Below are 21,659 nucleotides of genomic sequence, written 5' to 3'. Positions count from 1 at the left end.
TGTGCATTGTTGTCGCTATGCAGCGCTATATGATTTTTGGTTGTCAGTAATTTGTGTGATTTTTCATCATGTTATACATGTACTTTTAAAATACATCAAATGACAAGGATCTATATGTCAGTTTTATAAAACAAATATTGAGTGGCTCTAATTCGTGGAATGGAAGGAATATTATCGCTCGGTAAAATTTGGACTGTTCCATTTCACTCGGCTTCACCTCGTGAAATGGAACAGTCCAAATTCTACCTTGCGATAATATTCCTCCAATTCCACTCTGAGCCACTCAATATTTGTATACTATGGGCATGTAAGAAGGAAGATCCTTCATACTAAGCATGTAGGAAGGAAGCCTTCCTCCATGCTATGGGGTACCAAAAAACATTGTGGGAGCAGTTGTTCTCTATGACGCCAAAAGTGTGTGCAGGTAGTAAAAGGTATCAGCCAACCAAAGGCATTCTAAGCTAGGCTACAACATGGTTCCATCATATGTGCTCAAAGCTTAATATTGAAACTGAAATATAATAACCAATTAAAGACTGAAATATAACAAACAATATTTAGGCTTGTGTTGTGGATATGCCTGGTTTAATTTAATTGAAGACATGACAAATAAATTCAACATTTTTACTCAAAAATCTAATAAATGAAACGTTCTACCTAACTTTTGAATAATTCTTGGTGTGACAATATTGTTGGTATTTATAAGGCATGAGTGTTTATTGTTGACAAGCATTGTACAATAATGTGCTGGTTATCATGTCTTGTTGTCATAGAAACAAGGCGTCTAATGGATAATGGCCATAAGCCATAACATTGAAGGAGACTTAACTGAAATATACACCGGTCTCTAGGCCAGTGTTTTTAGTGCTTCCCCTTGCAAGGTAAAACTTCTAAGCCTGCATAAGGTCTGACCACATCACTCCGAAAAACAAGCATTTCTGCTGACAAAAACGTGTTTGAATGTTTCAAACTTATGAGGTGCTTTTAGAACCAGGCAAGACACATTAGAAATAGTCACATACATGATGTACCCTCCACTGACCCTTTCAGCCAAGCTCAGTAAAATCCACTTCATGTTAATAGTCATGTATTGGTACTGGTTGGTTAACAATTAAACTACTTTTAAAATAACCAGAGAGAGTGGAAACACAAGCAAGGTAAAAGGCATTTTGGAAAAAACAGCAAACCTGATGAAGTGTAAGGAAGTTGGTGCTGCAAGTTGCAGTGCATAGATGAACAACAAAAGTAGTTACATGAAGTCATGTACAACATAGAATAACAACAAAACGACCAACAGGGCCCATCTACATAGAGCTGCGTAAGCAGAGGATTATGCTCAGCAACGTTCCACTAAGCGAAAACAAGCAGGATACCAGTCACATTTTGTACATATTAAATGCTTTTTAGCTGGTAAACTTATTCTGGTAAGCATAATTTTGTGGTGCTTAGCAACCCTTTTGTGCTTAAGCAGCTTTATGAAATTTGGCCCTGATTGTAAACCATTTTGTTAAACCACAATATTGTATACTTTGAATGAAACTGTACCCTACAGTGAGTCACTCTGCTGTCATGCCTTGTAATCTTAACTAATTTCTACAATATAAATGATTGGTTGGACTCATTGTGCCACACAAACAGATTTTTTTTTTACAGTTGCAGTGAGATAGCTAAAGACACCATTAAATTTTAACTCGAAGCAGAAATTCAAAGCTACAAAAAATTACTGTATTAACAATGGAGGATATATTCTCCAGGATGCTTAGAAGGCAACCTTTATTCTTCAAATTTAATTACTCTTCAAATTTAATTATCCACAACAAAATCATGAAGGGGCAACACTGACAGTGTTTAGTGTGGTGCGTTTAATTTCCAATTTATATTGTAAATGCTTGACCTTGAATTTGTTTTCCTTTTCAAGAAGACAAATTGGATAATACATAGTGGGTTCAAGGCCAGGACACATCTTTTTTTCCCCTTTTTTCTTTTACAGTAGTGTGGCTTTACATTCTACAATACATGAAGGTGCTGTCTTAATTTTACATTTCAATTCATCTGATGTTTTAAAAACCCTGCAACCGTTCCAATGTCCAATAAATTACATTCATAAACCACAATTGTTCTTTAGCCATGTTAGTACTCAATTTATGTATTTCTCAAATCAAATCATGCATACATCATGAAAGGTGGCCTTTTTTTTTACCTCATAAGAATTTTTCTCAATATGCAATTAGCTGATGAATTTTAGTGCATACAAAAATTCAACTGGCTACATTCTACTTGAACTACCCAATTTTATAAACAAAAGAATCCTAGTACAAAGCTCAAATGAAGCTTAAAAACAGAACATGCAAAAAGAATAAACACAAATAAATAATTGTAATGACTTATTACATGGTTTAATTAACTTATCAACATAAAAATGTGATCTACTATTAGTGGCAAGACTAAAGATTATTCAGAGTACATTTTCACATTCAATTTTATTCATCACGAATCTCAAAGTGGGGGGAATCAAATAAGTTCAATTTATTCTCTTACCCAAGTGGTGTTTATTTTAGAATTTCATTTTTTTGGGGGTGTAAAGTCAGTACAATTACATTTTGTCCAGTACTGTGTACAAACAATTGAATTTGTCTTTGGCATTATAACGAGGAATATGCCTCATCAGAACCTTCAGTGAGAACTCAATTCAACAAATTGTTTGTTACCTCGCCCACTCTATTGTCAAGCATCAGGGCCCAATTTCATGGAGCTGCTTAAGCAGAAAATACAGCATACAAATTTAACGCTTAGCAAAATTATGTAGGATACCAGTCACAGATCGAATAACTGCCAAGGTATTTTAGCTGGTAGTCTTATTCTGGTAAGCATTTAATTAAGTGCTAAGCAATGCTATGAAATCAGACCCTGGTTGTGTTTAACTGTGCTGTAGGCCAATCTTTTTTTCTGTACATCAAAATTGCCAATGTTGTAGTGCTTTTCATTTGGGAATTTTTCTTCTTCTAAATTGATTCAAAAAAAGGGAATCCTAACAACAAAATTCAGAAAAATTGTTGAGGATGGCAATTCTATACTACACGAGAACAAATAGCATGATGTACTGAATCCAACAAGATCAGGTGACACTAGTGTGTGAAGGGTTAACGCATTGCACGACCATCTCTGAGAGTTTCAAAGAAGTGGATTTTTTGGTACATGAATTTTATACACTAAAGTAGACTGTGTGTAAAATTGTGAAACCAGCAATTCAAAATCGTTTCATGGTTGATAATGACAAAATCGGTAGCCATGGGTATTTGAATGATTAAACTTTAGCTCTAAACTGTATCAATTGAAAGATTTATAATTTAAATTATATATAAGTTCATGAAAATTGTCATCCTTAATAGGAAGTCTTGATCAAATTATGAAGTTTGGACATACTTCTAATATTTGTCCCCCGTCTTGTTAGTTCTATTAACCCTAGCAACATAGCCCATTAAACTGCAACACAAGGATTTGAGTGATTCCATGTTAGGCATGAGGGAGGGATACACTTCTATCCACAGGTTCTTTTCAGGAAGATTCAAAAGTTAAGAAGTTCAAGGTTTTTGCAAATTAAATGTAATTTTCTATTTTAGAGTGTTTTACAAATAATGCACACAAAGGCACAGTGGATACACAAACCCATCTAAACATTGTTTCATGTATTAAGCCTCGGCAGAATTTACAAATTAACATTAATGTATACATCATCAATTATTAAAGAATTTGGACAGGTGCAAAAAACATTATCATATCCCTGGTTGTTTAGTTTTAAATAAGGATTAGTTTCTTTAGCACACAATCTTTAAGTCACAATCAATATTTTATACATTAAAGGTTCAAATATTTGAGTATCTTTAAATAAAAGAAATCCTACTACAGAGACGAAGGCTTAAATAAAGAATTGATTTGTTCGATGCAACAGCAATAAAATTACAAACTACTTAACGTTATTCGTGAATGATTGCAAAAATTATGATGGTTACTTTTTTTTCATAAACAAAAAGTCATGAAAAACAATATGTGAAATACTAGTACTACATGTATAAAGTTCATTAATTACATGCAAAAAATAGATAATGGCTTGACGTTACGACCCTCGCAGAGTCTTTCTTGAAGGCTAAACAAAATTTATAAACAAATATTTGTTCCAAATTGCATGAACATTAATCAGTGTTGCACTGTGCCCATAACTTTCATTTGTTCATGAATATAATTTTGTTCTCTTTCCCTTGTTCGATATGGCTGTAACTTTGCCATTACTAAACCCAAACCTCATCCACTGCTAAAAGAAATGCTCAGCTGAGATTCCTGTTTCCGTTTTACAAACATGCAACATGTTCATTTAAAAAAAAAGAAGCTAAACCTATAGCAAATTATTTGTCTCATTGCTTCACTCAGAATTTGCAACAACTACACCATTCAAATTAAAGAAGTCAAATTTGGATGTAAACCCTTGGAAAAGGTTGAGGTACCAGGTGTTTGCAATTCTCTGAGGTGATGAAGAAATATTGCAACTTGTCATGCAACAATTTAATTGATTGCCAACTTTATTAGAACTAATTGCATAACTAAACCGTTCAAATAGCCCGACTGTGGACGGCTTCAATCACCTCTATTTTTAGCATTAATACCATTAATATTCAGCTCGTTAAAAGAATCTCATTACAAAAGAAGTTTATATGATGATTTGGAAGGCACTGGTAATGTGAGGATAAATAAACAAAATTGTAATTAACTATACTAGTTTTACTTGTTATAAATCTTTCTAAGATAATTAAGAGTAAATGACTTAATGCTGAGTTGCGAGTGTAAACTCAATTATGTGTTTGCTGCACTATTGGCCCAATACACCATTTTAGACCCTTATCATGCCGTCTCCTTCTTGGTCATGTTCCTTGTATCAAATAACAATAATGAACGCTAATAATCATTTTGGAACCAGACTATTTTGTTCTTCCAGCCTCGGTTTGGCTACATTGATATCATTGGGACAAAGTCAAGATGGCTGCACCATGATAAAGGTCTATAATAACCTTGGTTGCCCTATTAAGGGCCTTAATGTCCTTGTGTGTTATACAGTATGTGCTCATTTCAGGACGAGCAGAGTACGCTAACCCTATTTTTACGACCAACTGAACTCCCAAAATGGTGAGCCTAGCAGACAATCATGTGTCACTGGTGCATGGGGTCAATAGAAATTTCTACATATTAATGCATACTTTAACTGTACATATAAGGGCCTTGTCACACACAAGGCAAATTTTACAGGCAACTGCAGTGCATGCTACAGGACCACTTGGGTAGCACAGGAGTAAATATAAATGTAAATAGATTCTCTTCTTTGATATTGCCTGGAACAGGTTGCCTGTAAATTGCCTCGTCCGACATGGCCCTTAGGAAACTAGACCCGTTCTAACTTCATTTGTGTGTGAACAAGGTTTGAATCAAACTCTCTAAGAGATTTTAGTGGAAGTTCTGTATTTTACATTAGAGTACAAACTTGGTTTTATATCCTTACCAAATTGAGTCGATTAATTTATCTCATGCAAGGTATGTACAGTTAAACATGACTGATAGTAAACCAAATAATTTGTACGTGTAGCAGTCGCTCATCGGAACATTAAGTTTCAACGCTGTATGTACTGCAAAGGTAAACAACTATTCATTTCACCGAATGACCAGCAAGGAAAAGTTTGGTTCCGTCCCACAATGTGTAAATAAGCATAAATAAGTATATATTATGTCAGTTTCCCTGTTCTCAAGATGAAGTTTATGCTCATTTCTACCGAAGCATACAAAGATCCAAACTTTGTATTCATGTAGGCTTTGTTTGGCTAAACAGATTTTAAAATACTGGAGTACAGAACTGTTGGCATGTTTAAATGTTACTAGAGCTTCACAGAGGCAATTGCCTCCATGCCCCCTGGCCATTGCCTTTAAGTCCCTTGAAATATTCTGGCGCTTACAAAAAACAAAGAATCCAGCCTGATTGCATTTACACTAGAGATCAAAGATTCAACAACCCCATTCCCCCTTGTTCATATAATATGAAAACGGACATTGGCTTTACATGCTTATTGTACAGAGCAGCATTTAGATATACTGTAGGGGACAGGGATACCTACATCTACATAAATGACTGTTGTCATCTTGACTCAACCGACCAAATCCAAGCTCAGTAACTAAACAAGTGGCAACAGAAATAAACAGCAGTAAGACAAATTCACCGCTTAAATTTCCTCGCTCCCAAACCAGTCAAAACCCATTACAACATAACTTTATTTTTCTTCTTCTTCAGCAATTACACTGTTCCATATTGGGAGTTTCTCCATCACAGGGGAAGAGGGAAGTACTGTTTACAATTTTGTACATGTAGTTGGTGCATGCTTGCGTTAACTCAGCTTCAAGTACCTGTTTGATTCATCAGAGAACTGGGTACAAAAAGACAAAATGGAAAGAAACAAATCAGGAAATTACATCTAAACAAACTGGATAAACAAAATTTGGCGGTAGAGGTTAACTATGCTCAACTCTTCAACCAGTTAGCGATGCAGATCTTCAAATGTTTTTACTTCCTAACTAAAACTGACAGGACTCATTTCTTGTAATTGCCAGAATTATTTTTCCTTCAGTGTACCTCAGCCAACTGGGGCCATGTTCAGAACTTGGCTGGAGTCTCGTTACGTCCTGGATGAGTGTGCCCTATATAAAGCCACCTTCAAGGTTATCAACGATAAATTTATTTGTCTGAAAATAGTTTTCAATATCAACACACTTCCTCTTTAAGAGAGGACATAGAGAAGAATGCCGTTTATATACCTTTTTAAAATTTATAAAATGCTGATCGAAACATTTACTCTGCGACCTCTACTACATCGGTGCCGTTGGTCTCTGCTGCAGCTGCAGCCACCTCCTGTTTCAAAGAACTGCTTTCCTCTGCCTTGGTTTCCTCTTCAGCAGCCTCATCACCACCGGGTCCGATGCCATTGGTAACCTCTGCCTCAGGCTCGGCTGCTGCTGGTGCATCTCCAGCAGCGTCTACTTCGGGCTCCTCTGTCTTAGGCTCCTCAGCTGGTGGGCTGGGTTCAGCAGGTGTTTCTTCTGGTGCAGCCTGAGGGATCAGAACAAATTAGAACTCATATGAATACATTTTTGTATTGTTATTATTATTATGGGGGTGTGCTTTGGGCAACCTTATGTAATGCAGCCTGAGGGATCGAAACAAAATTAACTCTTTTGTATTTTGGGCAACTGAAGTAACTCGGTAGATAAATCCTTCATCAGTCAATCCTTTACAGTCGAGGGTCAGAAGGTTGCACATGCGATAACTTTAGGCTGTGATGGTTTAGTTTTCAGTCTAGTTGTAACGATTTTAATGGATTATACATTGGTATTTTTCTGCAGTTAATTTTTGGCAGATTCATATGTTCAAACAGACAGATCATCAAGGAATGGTTTAAATTGAAGCTGACCTATTTCATTTTTAATCAGTAACTCTTTCTGCTGCCTATATCTCCCCAAACTACTAACAATATAAAAATTAAACAATTAGAAGTTAATCATTATCATTACCGTTTATAGAGTTACAAAACTTGAATTGACTTGTCAAGTAAAAACAGAGCACCCACACTACATAGTGCTGTTTGGGCCGACATTTCTTCCTTTTCTCAATCTAATCAGATTGCTCTAGAATTGCAAAGGTTGTGGGTTCGAATCCCACCCGAAAACATGCCTGTGATGATGTTCACAGAGTTAGGTGAAAGTACTGATTATAGTATACAATGCTAACACACATCAGTTGGTAAATCCAAAATTAATAGTCCTTATTTCCGATGCACATTTCCATATACTAAAAGTTTACATTGTTCTGACTGGTCCCCCACTCAATTTTTGCTTAGCAAATGAATTTGTCAAGCAGTGTTTTTCTGCTGAACAGCTTTATGAACATAAGCCCTGCTATACCTCAGCCGGCGTCTCCTCAGCAGCTGGGGCTACATCATCAGCAGCGGGTGTCGGCTCTACTGCCTCCTCTTCCTTTGCCACCTCCTCTTCCTTGGTTTCATCAGCAGCAGCTGTGACCTCCTCGGGTGTCTTGGTTTCAGTCTCCGGCTCGACCTCGGCTGGGCTCTCTGTTTTCACCTGGGCCTCTGGTGCTGGTGTTTCATCCTTGGGTTCTTCCTGTTATAAAGACAAGGGATTGTGCTATAATGATCAGGGATCAAGGCTTCTAAGAGGAGATGATACATTTGGTGGTTGAGACGGTTGGTGGAGTTTTGTAGAGTACACTCCTTCCGATCATCAAGATACTGATCAGAAAATTATGTGAAATGTCATCAAAATCTGTGAATTTGTTGAAGCTTTGCTGTGTTAAAACTCAAAAGTAATTAAAAGAAGTCCACAGAAATATTCATTTGGTTGTGGAAGGGACAGAAACGTGTACATGTGCCGGTTTTCAGCTACTGCTAAAAGAGATAGAGCATAATTATTAGCATTTAGTGTGCACAATACATGTTGCTATCAAATTGCTCATTGAAATCATTCCCTGTATACCTATATGTAAACTATCCAAAATATTTTTTGAATTTCAATTCATTTATTTTACAAGGTTACTTACTAGAAATGTCTGCGCAGCAGATTATTATAAAAGCAAGTTAACTATTAAAGCATTGGAAGTAATGTGGTTAACATAATACTGGCAACATAACCCCTAGCTCTAAAACAGACAAACAGACAGAAGCAAAAAAAGAGCAACAAATACTTTGACAGCTTCAGGTTCGCTAGCTGGTGATGGCTCAACAGGGGCGGCTTCAACTTCTGGTTTCTCTTCCTGTTAAATGCAAGAATAAACAACGCAAACTGAAGGGCAATAACAATTAAAAAAGCCGAACTGCAAAGAAAACCAAAAGCAAAAAAAAAAGGAGAAAAACAAACAATCTTAAGGGAGAATTAATAGCTTACTTGATAAAACTGTACCTAAAAAAATATAAAAACAGTTTTTCTGTAATGTAAAAAAACATTGCAAAACTAACTACATGTACTTGTTATCCAATACTCTTACAGGCAGCAGAAAGAACCCCTAGCTCTAAAACCAACAACAAACATAAGCAAAAAAGAGCAACAAATACTTTGACAGCTTCAGGTTCACTAGCTGGAGACGACTCAACGGGGGCGGCTTCAGCTTCGGGTTTCTCTTCCTGTTAAATGCAAGAATAAAAAAATGCAAACTGAAGCGCAATTAAAACAAGGAAGCTGAACAGCAAAGAAAAACCCAAGCATAAAAGCAAACGCAAAAAAAAAAAAGGAACAAAAAGCAAACAAAAATTAACTGTACCTAAACAAATAAAAATATAAAAAAAAACAGTATTTCTGTGATGTAAAAAACCTTACAAAACTAACTACTTGTTTCTCCAATACCCTTATAATCAAACATAATACAGTGCCTGTGACAGGCAACAGAACCCCTATCTCTAAAACAGACAAACAGACAGAAGCAAAAAAGAGCAACAAATACTTTGACAGCTTCAGGTTCACTAGCTGGTGATGGCTCAACAGGGGCGGCTTCAACTTCTGGTTTCTCTTCCTGTTAAATGCAAGAATAAACAACGCAAACTGAAGCGCAAACAAGCCACATATAAAGCAAAATCAACCAGCAAAAAAACCCACAACACAACATTGAACAAAAGGGAGAATTAAAATGTACCTAAAAATAATGTAAAAACAGTTTTTTTTTAGTAATGTAGAAACTGAAAAACATTTACAAACTTACTCGTATTCAATACTCTTATATAATAAATACATGTTTTTGTTTTGTTTTTTTAAACTGATTATGATGAACAAAACGCTGATGATCAACAGTGTCCTCAGGGACTAGATACTGATGCCTCAGCGATTTCTATAAAAAAATTGTTTATGATCGCGGGTAATTTGTTTTAGTTGCGCAACCACCATGCTACCAACTATAAACCAACTTTTAGTGCTGCAACGCACACCCGTTCTCAAGGGTTTTGAGTTGCACAGCTTTGTATTAATTTATTAGATTCGTGGAGGCTCCCAATACAAATGCACAAAGTTGGGGCTCGTCATCTACCGACTTAAAAACTGTCTGGAAGTCATATCATGTATCTAACAGGAAGAACATTAATGCTAAAACCAAACAATGTAAGGGTCAGTTGAAACCATTACATCGAGAGTGAAACTGTATCATGTCCTGAACTAAAATAAATACAGATCAGGGGTCACTGGGGATCATGATCGAAACCAATTTGTATATATTTTCCCACAGACTTATCTTTACAAAAGCTTTGATTAAAACCAAATCAATCTGAAACTGTACCGAAACTTTATTCCCCAATTTTTTTTTAAGTGGATGGATAATACTTGATATAGTTCTTTTTACATCCCCTTAATTTAGAATGGCTGAATTTGTGATGATTGCGGAAGAAAATCAACATTGCTTTGGTGCACAGAACATTCCCATGTGCAAATTATTTTAAGTAACAAAATTCATCAACAAGTATTCATCGTGGCTGGGCAATCTCTGCCAACACAATAATGATGGGAACAGAGATTGTACGCAATTTAAACATGACCATAAAACTTAGCCCAGACCGCAAGAATCTTTAATGAAGGTCAGAGAATGTTAAGGTCTATTTTGATTCAGCCGAGGATGAAAGTTGTTTGCACATGAATGTTTCCCATCTGGATTAGAAGAATGTACATTATAACCTATAGAGAGAAAAACTATGTCATGCTGAAGTGATGAAATGTATAAAAAGGATTGCCTCGCTTAATTCAAGTGATTGGTTGACATTTGTGTTCAACTGTGTTGGTAGGGAGAGAGAACATGGTATTTTCATTTTACATTAACTTCCATTTTCCTTTTAAGGACATAGTGTAGGATCTGTTAAATATCAAAGTTAAAAAATACTGGTAATCTAATCATTTGTATTTTATCTGCTCTCATAAAAAATTTAAGCTCAAAGTGTCAACAAGTAAAAATTATACTTTAGCCCCCACCCCCCTAAAAATAATCCCCCAACAAGACCACCACAACAACATATTTCTGGGGGCAGGCTTCTTAAAATATGAACCTCATTTAAGGATGTTAACATCATGTTTGTATGATACATTCTTGAAAACTAGGGGGGTTGGAATAAAAAAGTCCTCTTCCTTAATCTACTGTCTCAACATCTCTTTAAAGCACAACAAGAAAATGGAAGTGGCTGAAAATTAAAGGAGGTAGTATTTGTGGGGGCTCGGAAGTATCTTGTGAAGCCTGCTCTTCCTCCACTGCCGTTTCCGCAGTGGCTTCCTTGGCCGCAGGCTTCTCGTCCTAGTAAACATACCAATACCAAAGCCTACTCATAAATCATGTATGATTAGGATCACATCCCATTCCACAGATGGACACCAGATCCCTTCGGGGTGGAAGCTGTTGGTTTGTAAATCCTACGCCTCGATGACAGCGAGAGATAGATAGAGAGCGAGGGAGCTAGCCGAGTTGGGCTGGCCAGTTTCTTTGTCGGAATGTAGAGGGATCAGATATGCAATCAGGAGATTGCCCGATTTGCTTCGTTTACTACGCAAGTTTAAAGGTCACGCAGTGGTGTTTTTATGGGAGAACTGCCAACAATTTGCATCTCACAATTAGCCAGAGAGGTTTTGTACAACATTATAGGAGATATTTGAAATACATCATCAAAAATAAGTTTCCATACAAGGGTTCTCCCAGGTTTTGTTTTTTTCTTTAAAAACTTTGGGGTATTTTGGACCCAAATGTTTGTCTTTGGAATATTTTTTACTTGGTGTATAGGAACCTATCTTGTACCAAGTAACATGAGATGACAATGTTGTGGTTCTCATTGAAGTTTTGTTGTGTTTATTTCAAATCTTATATCAATCACATGCTATTGATTATATTAGATTTTCATTTCTGACGCTTTGACAACTTCAGGGACCATGATTTTTTGGTTAGTCTCAGGGGATCAAAGTCTGCCAAAGATAACATATAAAACCTTCACAGTTTTTCAGTTATCGGTCAGCTAGATTGAAGAAAAAACACTAACTTTTGCTAATTGCCTAATATTCTAGCTTTCTTCTTAACTCTAAAAAAAAATGTGAAAAGGTAGTTTTGTTTGTAGCGTTTGTTTGACATTGATACGTCATGCAAACACTCACTACACATGACATGCCCATCAATGGGCTCACCCATTGGGAAATTAAATTGCCTCCAGTGGAATTGTTTTGAAGGCTATAGTTATATACGCTAATAAACAGCTAATCTTCAAGTAATTTAAAACTCTCAAATGGCAGAAAAACTACCTCCATGGCGGTGTCAGTCATTGATTAACCTAATCCAGACAGCTAACCATAGCCCACAAATATCTTTCATGTCAGTATTACTGAGTGACTAATTAACCAGGCAATCATTTCCAATTCCAAAATTTCATAAACCATGCAAGCAAATTAGAAGGTGATATAAAGCAAGCAAAGAAACAAAAAAAGGGTGTGTAATATACTTGTGTTGTGTCTGTAGTCTCCGCTGCAGCCGCTACTGGTTCCTCCTTGGGCTCAGTAACTGTCAAGGACTCGTCAGCCTGTGTGTAGCATTTGGCAAAAAGATGCAAATCATAAAGCAGTGCTAACAGCCAAATTAACTGATTGTTTATTAATTTCCAACAAGAGAAAAACAAGTAATTAAACTGCCTCAAAAACAGGTCTAAGTGGCACTGTTTTGTTTACTTTTTGTTGTGTGTTCGATCTTGGTTAGACATTTTAAAAACATGAACAAGTATAAACTGAAGAAGAAAAAAAACTGTTGAAGAAAAAATGTGTGAAAACCAGTCAAAAGCAACAAAAGGAGCATGTACTTGTTCTGGGGTTTGTTCATCTACTGTTTTGCTGGCTTCTGGCTCAGATTGCACTTCGGCTGGTTCCTTTGGGAATACAACAAAAAAGAACAAAACAATGAAGCAGAGAACCTGTTAGCAATCAGCCAATTAAGAGCAACACAAAAATCACTCATTGTAATTTTTTTGGAAAAAAAAAACCCAAGTTAACAAGAACAATGCAACAAATCATGCTTACAAATGGGATAGGATGCATGCTCTATGTAGCATTGTGACAAAATAATGTGAAAACTTGCCGAGTGTGACCCCACAGGGCTGTCTGCGTGTACTTTAGGCGCAACATATTTTTTGACGCCCCGATTACTTGTTTCGTTTCTCATTCACAGGTAAAAGTTTTGTAGTCAGCCTATTTTTAAGTTTGCTGCAAATTCGGACCCCTCGTATCCAGATCCCCTACAACAGCTAGGAAAGAAACATTCAGCCTATTGCTTGTCTTACTAAACTAAGGACTATAATTTATGACTGGGATCTGCTAAAAAATTCAATTTCAATTTGCAAAGGACCATTAAACCTGCTCTAACATAATCAAACGAACTCAACAAAGCAGGGCAAATCAAATCAAAAGAAAAAGTGCAGTACTTGTGGTGTTTCTTGGACCTCTTCTGTTTTAACTTCTTCTGGTGCAGGTGCTACCTCAGGACTCTCTATCGCCTTCTCTTCCTGTGATGGTGATATTAATAAATCAATTAACAAGCGTGCAGGTGCAAATAAAAGGAAGATAAAGTAACTTAAAACTGCCATGTTTTAATGTACATGTATGCATATTAAATTCAGAGCTGTGGGATTCTGAATAAACTTCTGCATTATGCAAAAAACTTCCATGGAACAGGACTTCAATAAGGCAAGATCTAACCTTTGTATTACAAAGAAGTTGTCCTATGAAATCGAGCAAGTGGTTAAAGCAACAAATGTATGCATGTTTCAAATGTATGTTTCTGTAAACAAATGATGTGACTTTCAACATTTGTAAGCATTGATCAATCCGAGGCTACATGTAATTACTTGTGGTGCTGCATCCTCTTGTCTGTTCTCTTCAGGTTCTGGGGCTGCTTCAACCTTGCTTTCTGCTGGTTCAGGGGCCACCTCTTCTTTGGTTTCTACTGGTTCTGGTTCAGGGGCCAATTCTTCTTTGCTTTCCACTGGTTCAGGGGCCACCTCTATTGGTACAGGGGCTGCCTCTTCCTTGCTTTCTACTGGTTCAGGGGCCACCTCTTCTTTGGTTTCTACTGGTTCTGGTTCAGGGGCCAATTCTTCTTTGCTTTCCACTGGTTCAGGGGCCACCTCTATTGGTACAGGGGCTGCCTCTTCCTTGCTTTCTACTGGTTCAGGAGCTGCTTCTTGTTTGTTTTCTACAGGTTCAGGGGCCACGTCTGCTTTTGTTTCTACTGGTTCAGGGGCAACCTCTTCTTTGTTTTCTACTACTGGTTCAGGGGCCACCTCTTCTTTGCTTTCTACAGGTTCAGGGGTCACCACTTCTTTGCTTTCTACAGGTTCAGGAGCAGCCTCTTCTTTGCTTTCCGCTGGTTCAGGAGCCACTTCTTTGCTTTCTACTGGTTCAGGGGCTACATTTTCTGTGCTTTCTACTGGCTCAGGGGCCTCTGTTGATTCTGTTTTGGGGGGTTCTACTTCAGACTGTAATTTGAGGTTAAAAATAAAATGCAACAAAACAAATTATTTTTTTCAGTCAAGCAAAGCAAACAAAAACAAAATATTCAACACATACACACAAAATAAAGCAAAACAAATGTGAAAGTGGGTGTCAAAAACCTAATCAATTTGAATTGTTGACAGCTTAAGGTTTTTTGACTTTATACAAAGAACATTTCTATTAGACAACTAGGTCTTGAAACTTAAACAAAATGAATATGCCATAATTACTTTGAAAAGACCAAATAAATTATTCCTCTTTTAAAATTACTGAACTTTGAGAATGACATTTGGACTTGGCAATCTGAAATATGCATCAGTAAATTTTAAGAGAGAAAAAAAGAGTTTACTGGCCAGGGGTCTATTGAGTATTCCAGCCCTTCTTATGTCCTTATTAAACATTCAGATGGGAATAGTGATATCACTATCCAATTTGTAAACATACATAAAAAAAGGATAGGTCTACCCACCACAGAGGATTCCGCCTCTTTTAGAAAGAAAACATAAACAAGTAACTCATCGTTTTGCCAAGAACTGAACTGGAAAATCACCACAGTTTTCATTTTCAAGAAACAGTTTCCTATTAATTAAATGGCTTTAAGTTGGAAGATGAAAACCTACAGTGGACTGTCTCACAATATCCTGACAAAATTTATTGCTCGCACAAAAATAATATTCAGATGCTGGGGAGTTTTCTTGTTGACATAAAAAACTTGAATAAAGCTATCCAGTGTAAATGCAAAGATATCTGTTGTTGCCAAACCAGAAGGCAACTTTGAAGACGCCATACATTTACCTGTGTTTCAGCTGCGGCCGGTTCCTCTGTTTGCCTAGTCTCTTCGCCAGTGGCTAATGTGGATTCAGCTGGAGTTGTGTCTTTACTTTCTTCAGTAGTGCCTTTAGTCTCTGCTGGAGTGGAGGCTACAGCAGCAGGTTCCTCTGTCTTGGTCTCTTCGGCTGCTGCCGGACTTTCACTCTGAAGATAACGAAAAAAATAATGAAATAATAAGTTCAGTGGGAAAAACAAATTGCAATCATGAACTAAGAAAGGTTTTTGGTAACACCATGTGAGTATCTCTTTGGAGTAATGTTGGTTCTGGAAAAAAAAACAGTGGTTAACGACTTAACGTTTGGATCAGTATGCTCTGATCCTCTTCAGACCGTCTTCAGATCATCTTCAGATTGTCTTGCAATCATGTTAAAACAGACATGGTAGTCTTCCCCTTGTTGCGATTTCAAAAAATTTAAATGGCCTCTCGGATTTTCCAGTGTACATAAGTGCACTTTTGAAAATAAAACCGCATTCCCCTTCTCATTCAAAGCTACAATGTCCCACCTGGGCCTTACAGTATTTCACAGAACTTCTGAACATCTTAACATCTTCTTAATTGTAGTGCTCACTACACAATTTCTATTCCATAAACCCTGCAGCAGTGTAAGTTTGGGGAAATGTGTGCTAACTTTCTGGCCCAATATCATAGAGATGGTCAACAGGAAACTGTGCTGAGTAAATTCCTGAAGCAAAAACAAAACAAAAAAAACACTGAAAAATTAAAGCTGGAAACCAGTCACACACAGTATTACCATTACGTTGTGTTTGACTGGCGGACTTATTCTAGTAAGTCAATAATATTTAATGCTTAAAAGCAGCTCTGAAACTGGTCATGAAAAGGAATAATCATACAATCACATAAAAATGCCGTCCTTTTCAGTGTACAGTCACACATTTTTTACAAATGTCTACAATTTTAAATTGCACTTAACAATAGTTTATAACCTACAAAAAGTACAAGAACTGATGCTTGATTCAAAAGTTGGATTTATTTAATTCATGAGTTGGAATTATTTCTCATAACAAGCTGGAATGCAATAAAGATAAAGTCAGCCATCAACTGGCTGTACACATGTACATTACAGAGCAAGGACCTCATTACCCCTTTAACAATGTGGATCTCCAGATATGACCTTATCAGTCAGCTTTGCTAATCACTTCACTTATTACCAGCAGTCCATGGGTTTTACTACATGTATGTAGCATCATCATAAAGTAAGCTAGCATCAAGGTCATCACATGTCCATTCTACTAGAATACATACCAGGATTTGCCCAGGTTTCTTTTTTTAGACTCCCAGAATTTTGTTGTTTAGACTCCAGGAGATTAGTATGGAGGTAGAATTGGACCTCCATGCTTAAAGCCATTGGACCCTTTCGGGCAAACAGAATTGTCCAAGGCCCACACTTTGTGTACCACAACTTCTATATCAAATAACAAACCTGTGAAAATTTAGGCTCAATCGGTCATTGGAGTCGGGAGAAAACAACGGAAAAACCCACCCTTGTTTCCGCGCGTTTCGCCGTGTCATGACATGTGTTTAGAATAAATCCGTAATTCTCGTTAACGAGAATTTATATTGTTTTGCTGTTTTCTCAAAAAGTAAAGCATTTCATGGAATAATATTTCAAGAGAAGTCTTTCACCATTGCCTTCTGTAAACCCTGTAAGTTATTTGTAAATCTGTGAACTTTTATTTGTTTTTCTGAACCGAAAGGGTCCAATGACTTTAAACTATGCAAGGTCATCCTACCTCCATGGTCATCCTAAACATGCAATCAAGCCACACCCTGTATAGCTCCTTACTCTGTGCATAGAACGGACCATGGACCTTTCTCTGTGCTCTAATATTAGCAGTGATATATCCCAAACACTTATTTCTGGTGAGAGTTCTAAAATAAAACAAAACAATTAACAAATTCATTTCCTTTTCCTTGTATTAGCATGGAGCAATAACATGGTATTAGTGAGCAGTTCGCAACAACTAATTCTATTTTCCCAGTTCTAAAATAAGTTTCGTTTTCCAACTGCTATTTTTATTGTCTCTGATCTGAGCCAGTGCCATAAAGCAACACCCAAACATCTGCTGCTATACACAACAAGACACAGCTAAAACTCATTTAGAAACATATCAGGAGGAGCAGGATTGTCAATAATATCTCTGGACACACTCTTGATTTGAAGAAACAGAGATGTCTTGGCAATCTTAATTGATGCCCCACCAAGATTACAGTTTAATTCAGGGTAGATTTACGTGGATCCGTTAGGTCCCATGGTTGGGTGTAGCACCGCTCACTGATGGCCACCTCAGGCGACTGGTATAAAGTCAAAGATCCTTGCCAGTTTACTTGTTAATTTTCTACAACATGTGTTACATTTAGTCACAGGTTGTACAGCTGCACCAAATGAAACAGATTTTAAATTTGAATACAAACCTAGAATCAATGCAATTTACACAAAACTGAAGCGATCTTAATTACATTACTGTCACGTGTAGCCCGTGGCTCTATTGTGCGCCTATGCAACATTAGAAAATCTAAATCTGGTGTAAGAAGAGAGCCAATTATTCCCTGGAATGTTGCTAAACCTGTTCTGACTGCTACTTAAAGACAGTGGACATTATTGGTAATTGTCAAAGACCAGTCGTCTCACTTGCTATATCTCAACATATGCATGAAATAACAAACCTGTGAAAATTTGAGCTCAATCGGTCATCGAAGTTGCGAGATAACAGTGAAAGAAAAAACACCCTTTTCACACGAAGTTGTGTGCTTTCTGATGCTTGATTTTGAGACCTCAAATTCTAAATCTGAGGTCTCGAAATCAAATTCATGGTAAACTACTTCGTTCTCGAAAACTACTCCACTTCAGAGGGAGCCGTTTCTCTTAGTGGTTTAAACTATCAACCTCTCCCCATTACTCATTACCAAGTAAGGTTTCATGCTAATAATTATTTTGAGTAATTACCAATAGTGTCCACTACCTTTAACATGACTAAGGGCTGCCATTACAGTATAACTACCATTTTTCTTGATTTTTAAAGCAATCAATTTATTTTCCAGTAACTTCCAAATTGAATTTTAGTTTAATTTATAGTTTACTATATGTTTGACAACACTGTTGTTCAGTGTAGGGCTACATATACTGTAGAGGTATGTAGCTTTTTAGCGTAAATACAACATTTTACACTAACATTCCCAAAGTTTGTTCAACATTCATGATTAAGCATAATGTGAGTGCATTTATGCAGGAGCTTTCGCCTAATATGAGGGAGAACTGTGAAATGACTTATTTCATACAACTTGGATCAGGGCTAAGAACATACCTCGGAGTTCCTTGTTAAAGATTTACAAAACACCACATTTTACGCATATCACAGATTTAAAAAAACAAATCAGATGACTTTGATCATAATTGTCTGAACGTGCAACTGTTGTAATAAAAATTCAAATTCTAATAAAAGCGACCTTGATGTTGTTTATCAATACAGATATTTAAACAAATAAAGGACCATTAAACCACAACATCTGTGTTTGAGTTTGACAATCATAAGGGCCACAGATGGGACAACAAAAGAATAATGTTGACATTACAAATGTAACTCTGTCACATAAAAGTGTTGAGAAATGTTTTCCCACCCTTGATATTGTCCGTTGGGTTTCTACATGTATCTTCTTGTGGTCAAACCAGCCCCTTCCCTCCATTCCAGGTCTGACAATTCAAGGAGGCAAAAAAGAAGGCGGTTGCCTCCATGCCCCCTGGTCAATGCCTGCATGCCCTGGACATGCTCTAGTAGTAGCAATTAGTTAACAATTTCCTCATAGGTTGCCCTTTACCAAGGAGGACATGCCTTCGTGCCCTTATCCTTTCAAAAACAAGCATACAGGCCTGCCACACCCCCCCCCCCCCCCCGATCTCCATTTTCGTTGTTGACCCACTAATAATATTAATATTCCCAAAGTTAACCCTTTTTCTTAATTAAGATAATTCTGTAAATCAAGACCTAAGAAAAAGAAGTCAACTCAAATTGACATTTGCACCAATTGATTAGAATTAGAAGTTGAAACACAAGTGTCCAGCAGCCACCATAGCCTCCAAGCACTGGACTAATTGGATTTGTATATTTTATTAAATCTGTCATGGAATTCACTGGTGACCTGACACCCTTCAGATTCACTACCTGCTGTCACAAAGGTGAAACGATCATGGGTACTTCGCTTCTTTCACATTTTAAAGTCTAGTGTAGGTTAGTCAACAGCTCTGTAAGGGTAATTATTTGATGACTGCCTGTTTTTATGCCACTTAAACATCGACTTTTTTGTTGAGCAAGTTAAGAGCCCTTTTTTGACATGATATCATAATAAAAGAAACTTTAATTAAATAAACCATTTTACTACAGTGAACTATTTCTCTAATAAGTTTTTTACATCTACTGTTTCCTCATCTAACATTTCCTCCGAAAAAAGAACCCCCCCCCCCCAAAGTTTTAAACTTTTAAGAACTTACTTTCCATTCTTTAAATGCCAATCTTAAACTTCTTCCTCCAAACCCAATTATATGTTTTTAACACATTTGATTCATCAAAGATCCATTCAAATAATATGTTCAGTTGTTAGGGTCAGAGGAGGATCCAAGGCAAGTCTCAACAGAAATAACTACTTGTTCACAGCGATACACATACTTGCCAATTAAAAATTCCTACTCAGTGAATCATTGTAAAGGTCAGTTTATGGTTTGCTTTTTGTCATTATCATGAGGTAATAGTTACCGAGTTTATTATTGTGGCATTGAAATTTTCTTATTTAACTTTTTGTTTTATCGTGAAGGTTTTTTCCCAAATCCTTTACATATTTTCATTTTAGTTTTTCAAAATGTTATAACATTGTTTTTTTTCTATCCAAAAGATATTTTCAACACGTCTTGGTCTGTTTACACACCACACCTGCCTATTATTTCTCTTGCCTCACCACAGCAATTGTCTTAAACAAGATTCCAACTCCTCAAAGATGGCAGTTTTGTAGCTGTTTTTTTTTCCTATTGTGTAGGCTAGATGTGGTATGGGGGGGGGGGGATAAATACAAAGTAGAGTTGGAATATAACTTTGCAAATTTTGATCAAAGGTAAGATTTTAGGTTATACTTTCTTAACTTGTTTCTTTTTTCACCTGATTTAAACAAATTTGAATTGTCATGTCTGTAACCGCAGTTCTTCTAGCTCAGACATAGTCATAGCAAAAGCTTAGGTATGCCAGCATTCTTGGTGCCTCACCGTAATAATATTATGACTACCGGGATGTAAAAGGAACCAGGCAACAGAAAGAGAACACTCTGACTTTAATTGGACAAATCCTAAAGAGTAAGACCTAAGATAAAATCTGGGGAGAACAATTGAAATAGCGTTATGGAGATCTTGTTCCACTTAATTGTTAATCAAGTCAATGGGTATGGATAATGGTCCCTATTATTTTGTATATTGGACGGGGGTGGGGCCAGGTTGGGGGATGTGTAGCATTCAAAAGTAGTTTTCAAGAAATGTCACAAATTTAACCAAACACTTTTCATCTTTCGTAAGTGAACTGAAAAACTAAACCAAAAGACAGGTTGGCTTTAAAGGTTGACACCCACTGCATGAGCAACATATTTTCATCGTTAATATTGGTGCAGTTCCATCCAAACCAAGGGACCACTCATTCAATATAAAAAAAATTACCAATCAATACAATCATCAACATTTATTCGAATTTCTGTTATTCAAAAGTGAACACATGGAGCCTAAAATGCACACCAGAACATGATCCAAAGAGACTTACATTTTGCTCCTCTTTCCTCTTGATCTTATCCTCCAACGTATCCACTCTTCGGTTCAAGGCAGCGATGGCGCCCCAGATAGCATTCAAAGTATCCTGAACTTTTGTATCAACCTCCATGACGACCCTTTTTTTTACAAAATACTCCTCGTCACGATGTCAATGAGCAAACTAAGACCGAGATGCAAGTCACAAACTTTATGTTTCGATGGAGAGTCTGCCGATACAAAAAGTCTCCTCAAAAAGTCACAAAGTTCCTCACCCAACGATGGTGTTGTCCTACTGATGACTTTCATCAAGTTAAACAATGCTTGGATCTGGGCCAGCTGTATACTGACTATAGACGACACCAGGAGCCAGTGCAGTCACATGACACTCACCTTACCAATGGGATGATGCACATGATGCTATTCATCAACTAATAGACCCACAATACATGC

The 21,659-nt window shown here is 36.9% G+C and overlaps 1 protein-coding gene across 12 annotated transcripts; it reads right to left on the bottom strand.

The window, feature by feature from the left end:
- Positions 1-1,742: 1,742 nt before the first annotated feature.
- Positions 1,743-21,640, bottom strand: LOC117296776 (fibrous sheath CABYR-binding protein-like). Of its 12 annotated transcripts, XM_033780238.1 has the most exons (13): positions 21,223-21,640; positions 15,379-15,558; positions 14,145-14,567; positions 13,938-14,018; positions 13,515-13,595; positions 12,897-12,962; positions 12,546-12,623; positions 9,539-9,607; positions 9,153-9,221; positions 8,786-8,854; positions 7,990-8,205; positions 6,847-7,138; positions 1,743-6,458 (listed from the first exon to the last, which is right to left on the bottom strand). In XM_033780238.1, the coding sequence occupies exons 1-12, from the start codon at positions 21,337-21,339 to the stop codon at positions 6,881-6,883; spliced, it is 1,707 nt and encodes a 568-aa protein (XP_033636129.1). In that variant the 5' UTR covers positions 21,340-21,640; the 3' UTR covers positions 1,743-6,458; positions 6,847-6,880. The 12 variants fall into 12 exon arrangements, with proteins under 12 accessions (XP_033636129.1, XP_033635754.1, XP_033635835.1 ...); XM_033779863.1 differs by having other exon boundaries at positions 13,938-14,567; XM_033779944.1 differs by lacking the exon at positions 12,897-12,962 and having other exon boundaries at positions 13,938-14,567; positions 21,223-21,639.
- Positions 21,641-21,659: the final 19 nt, after the last annotated feature.

This window comes from Asterias rubens, chromosome 1 (genome assembly GCF_902459465.1).
Source record: "Asterias rubens chromosome 1, eAstRub1.3, whole genome shotgun sequence".
Classification (NCBI taxonomy): Eukaryota; Metazoa; Echinodermata; class Asteroidea; order Forcipulatida; family Asteriidae; genus Asterias; species Asterias rubens.
Note: the sequence above shows the minus strand (reverse complement) of the source record. Positions and strands in the feature narration are given on the sequence as shown.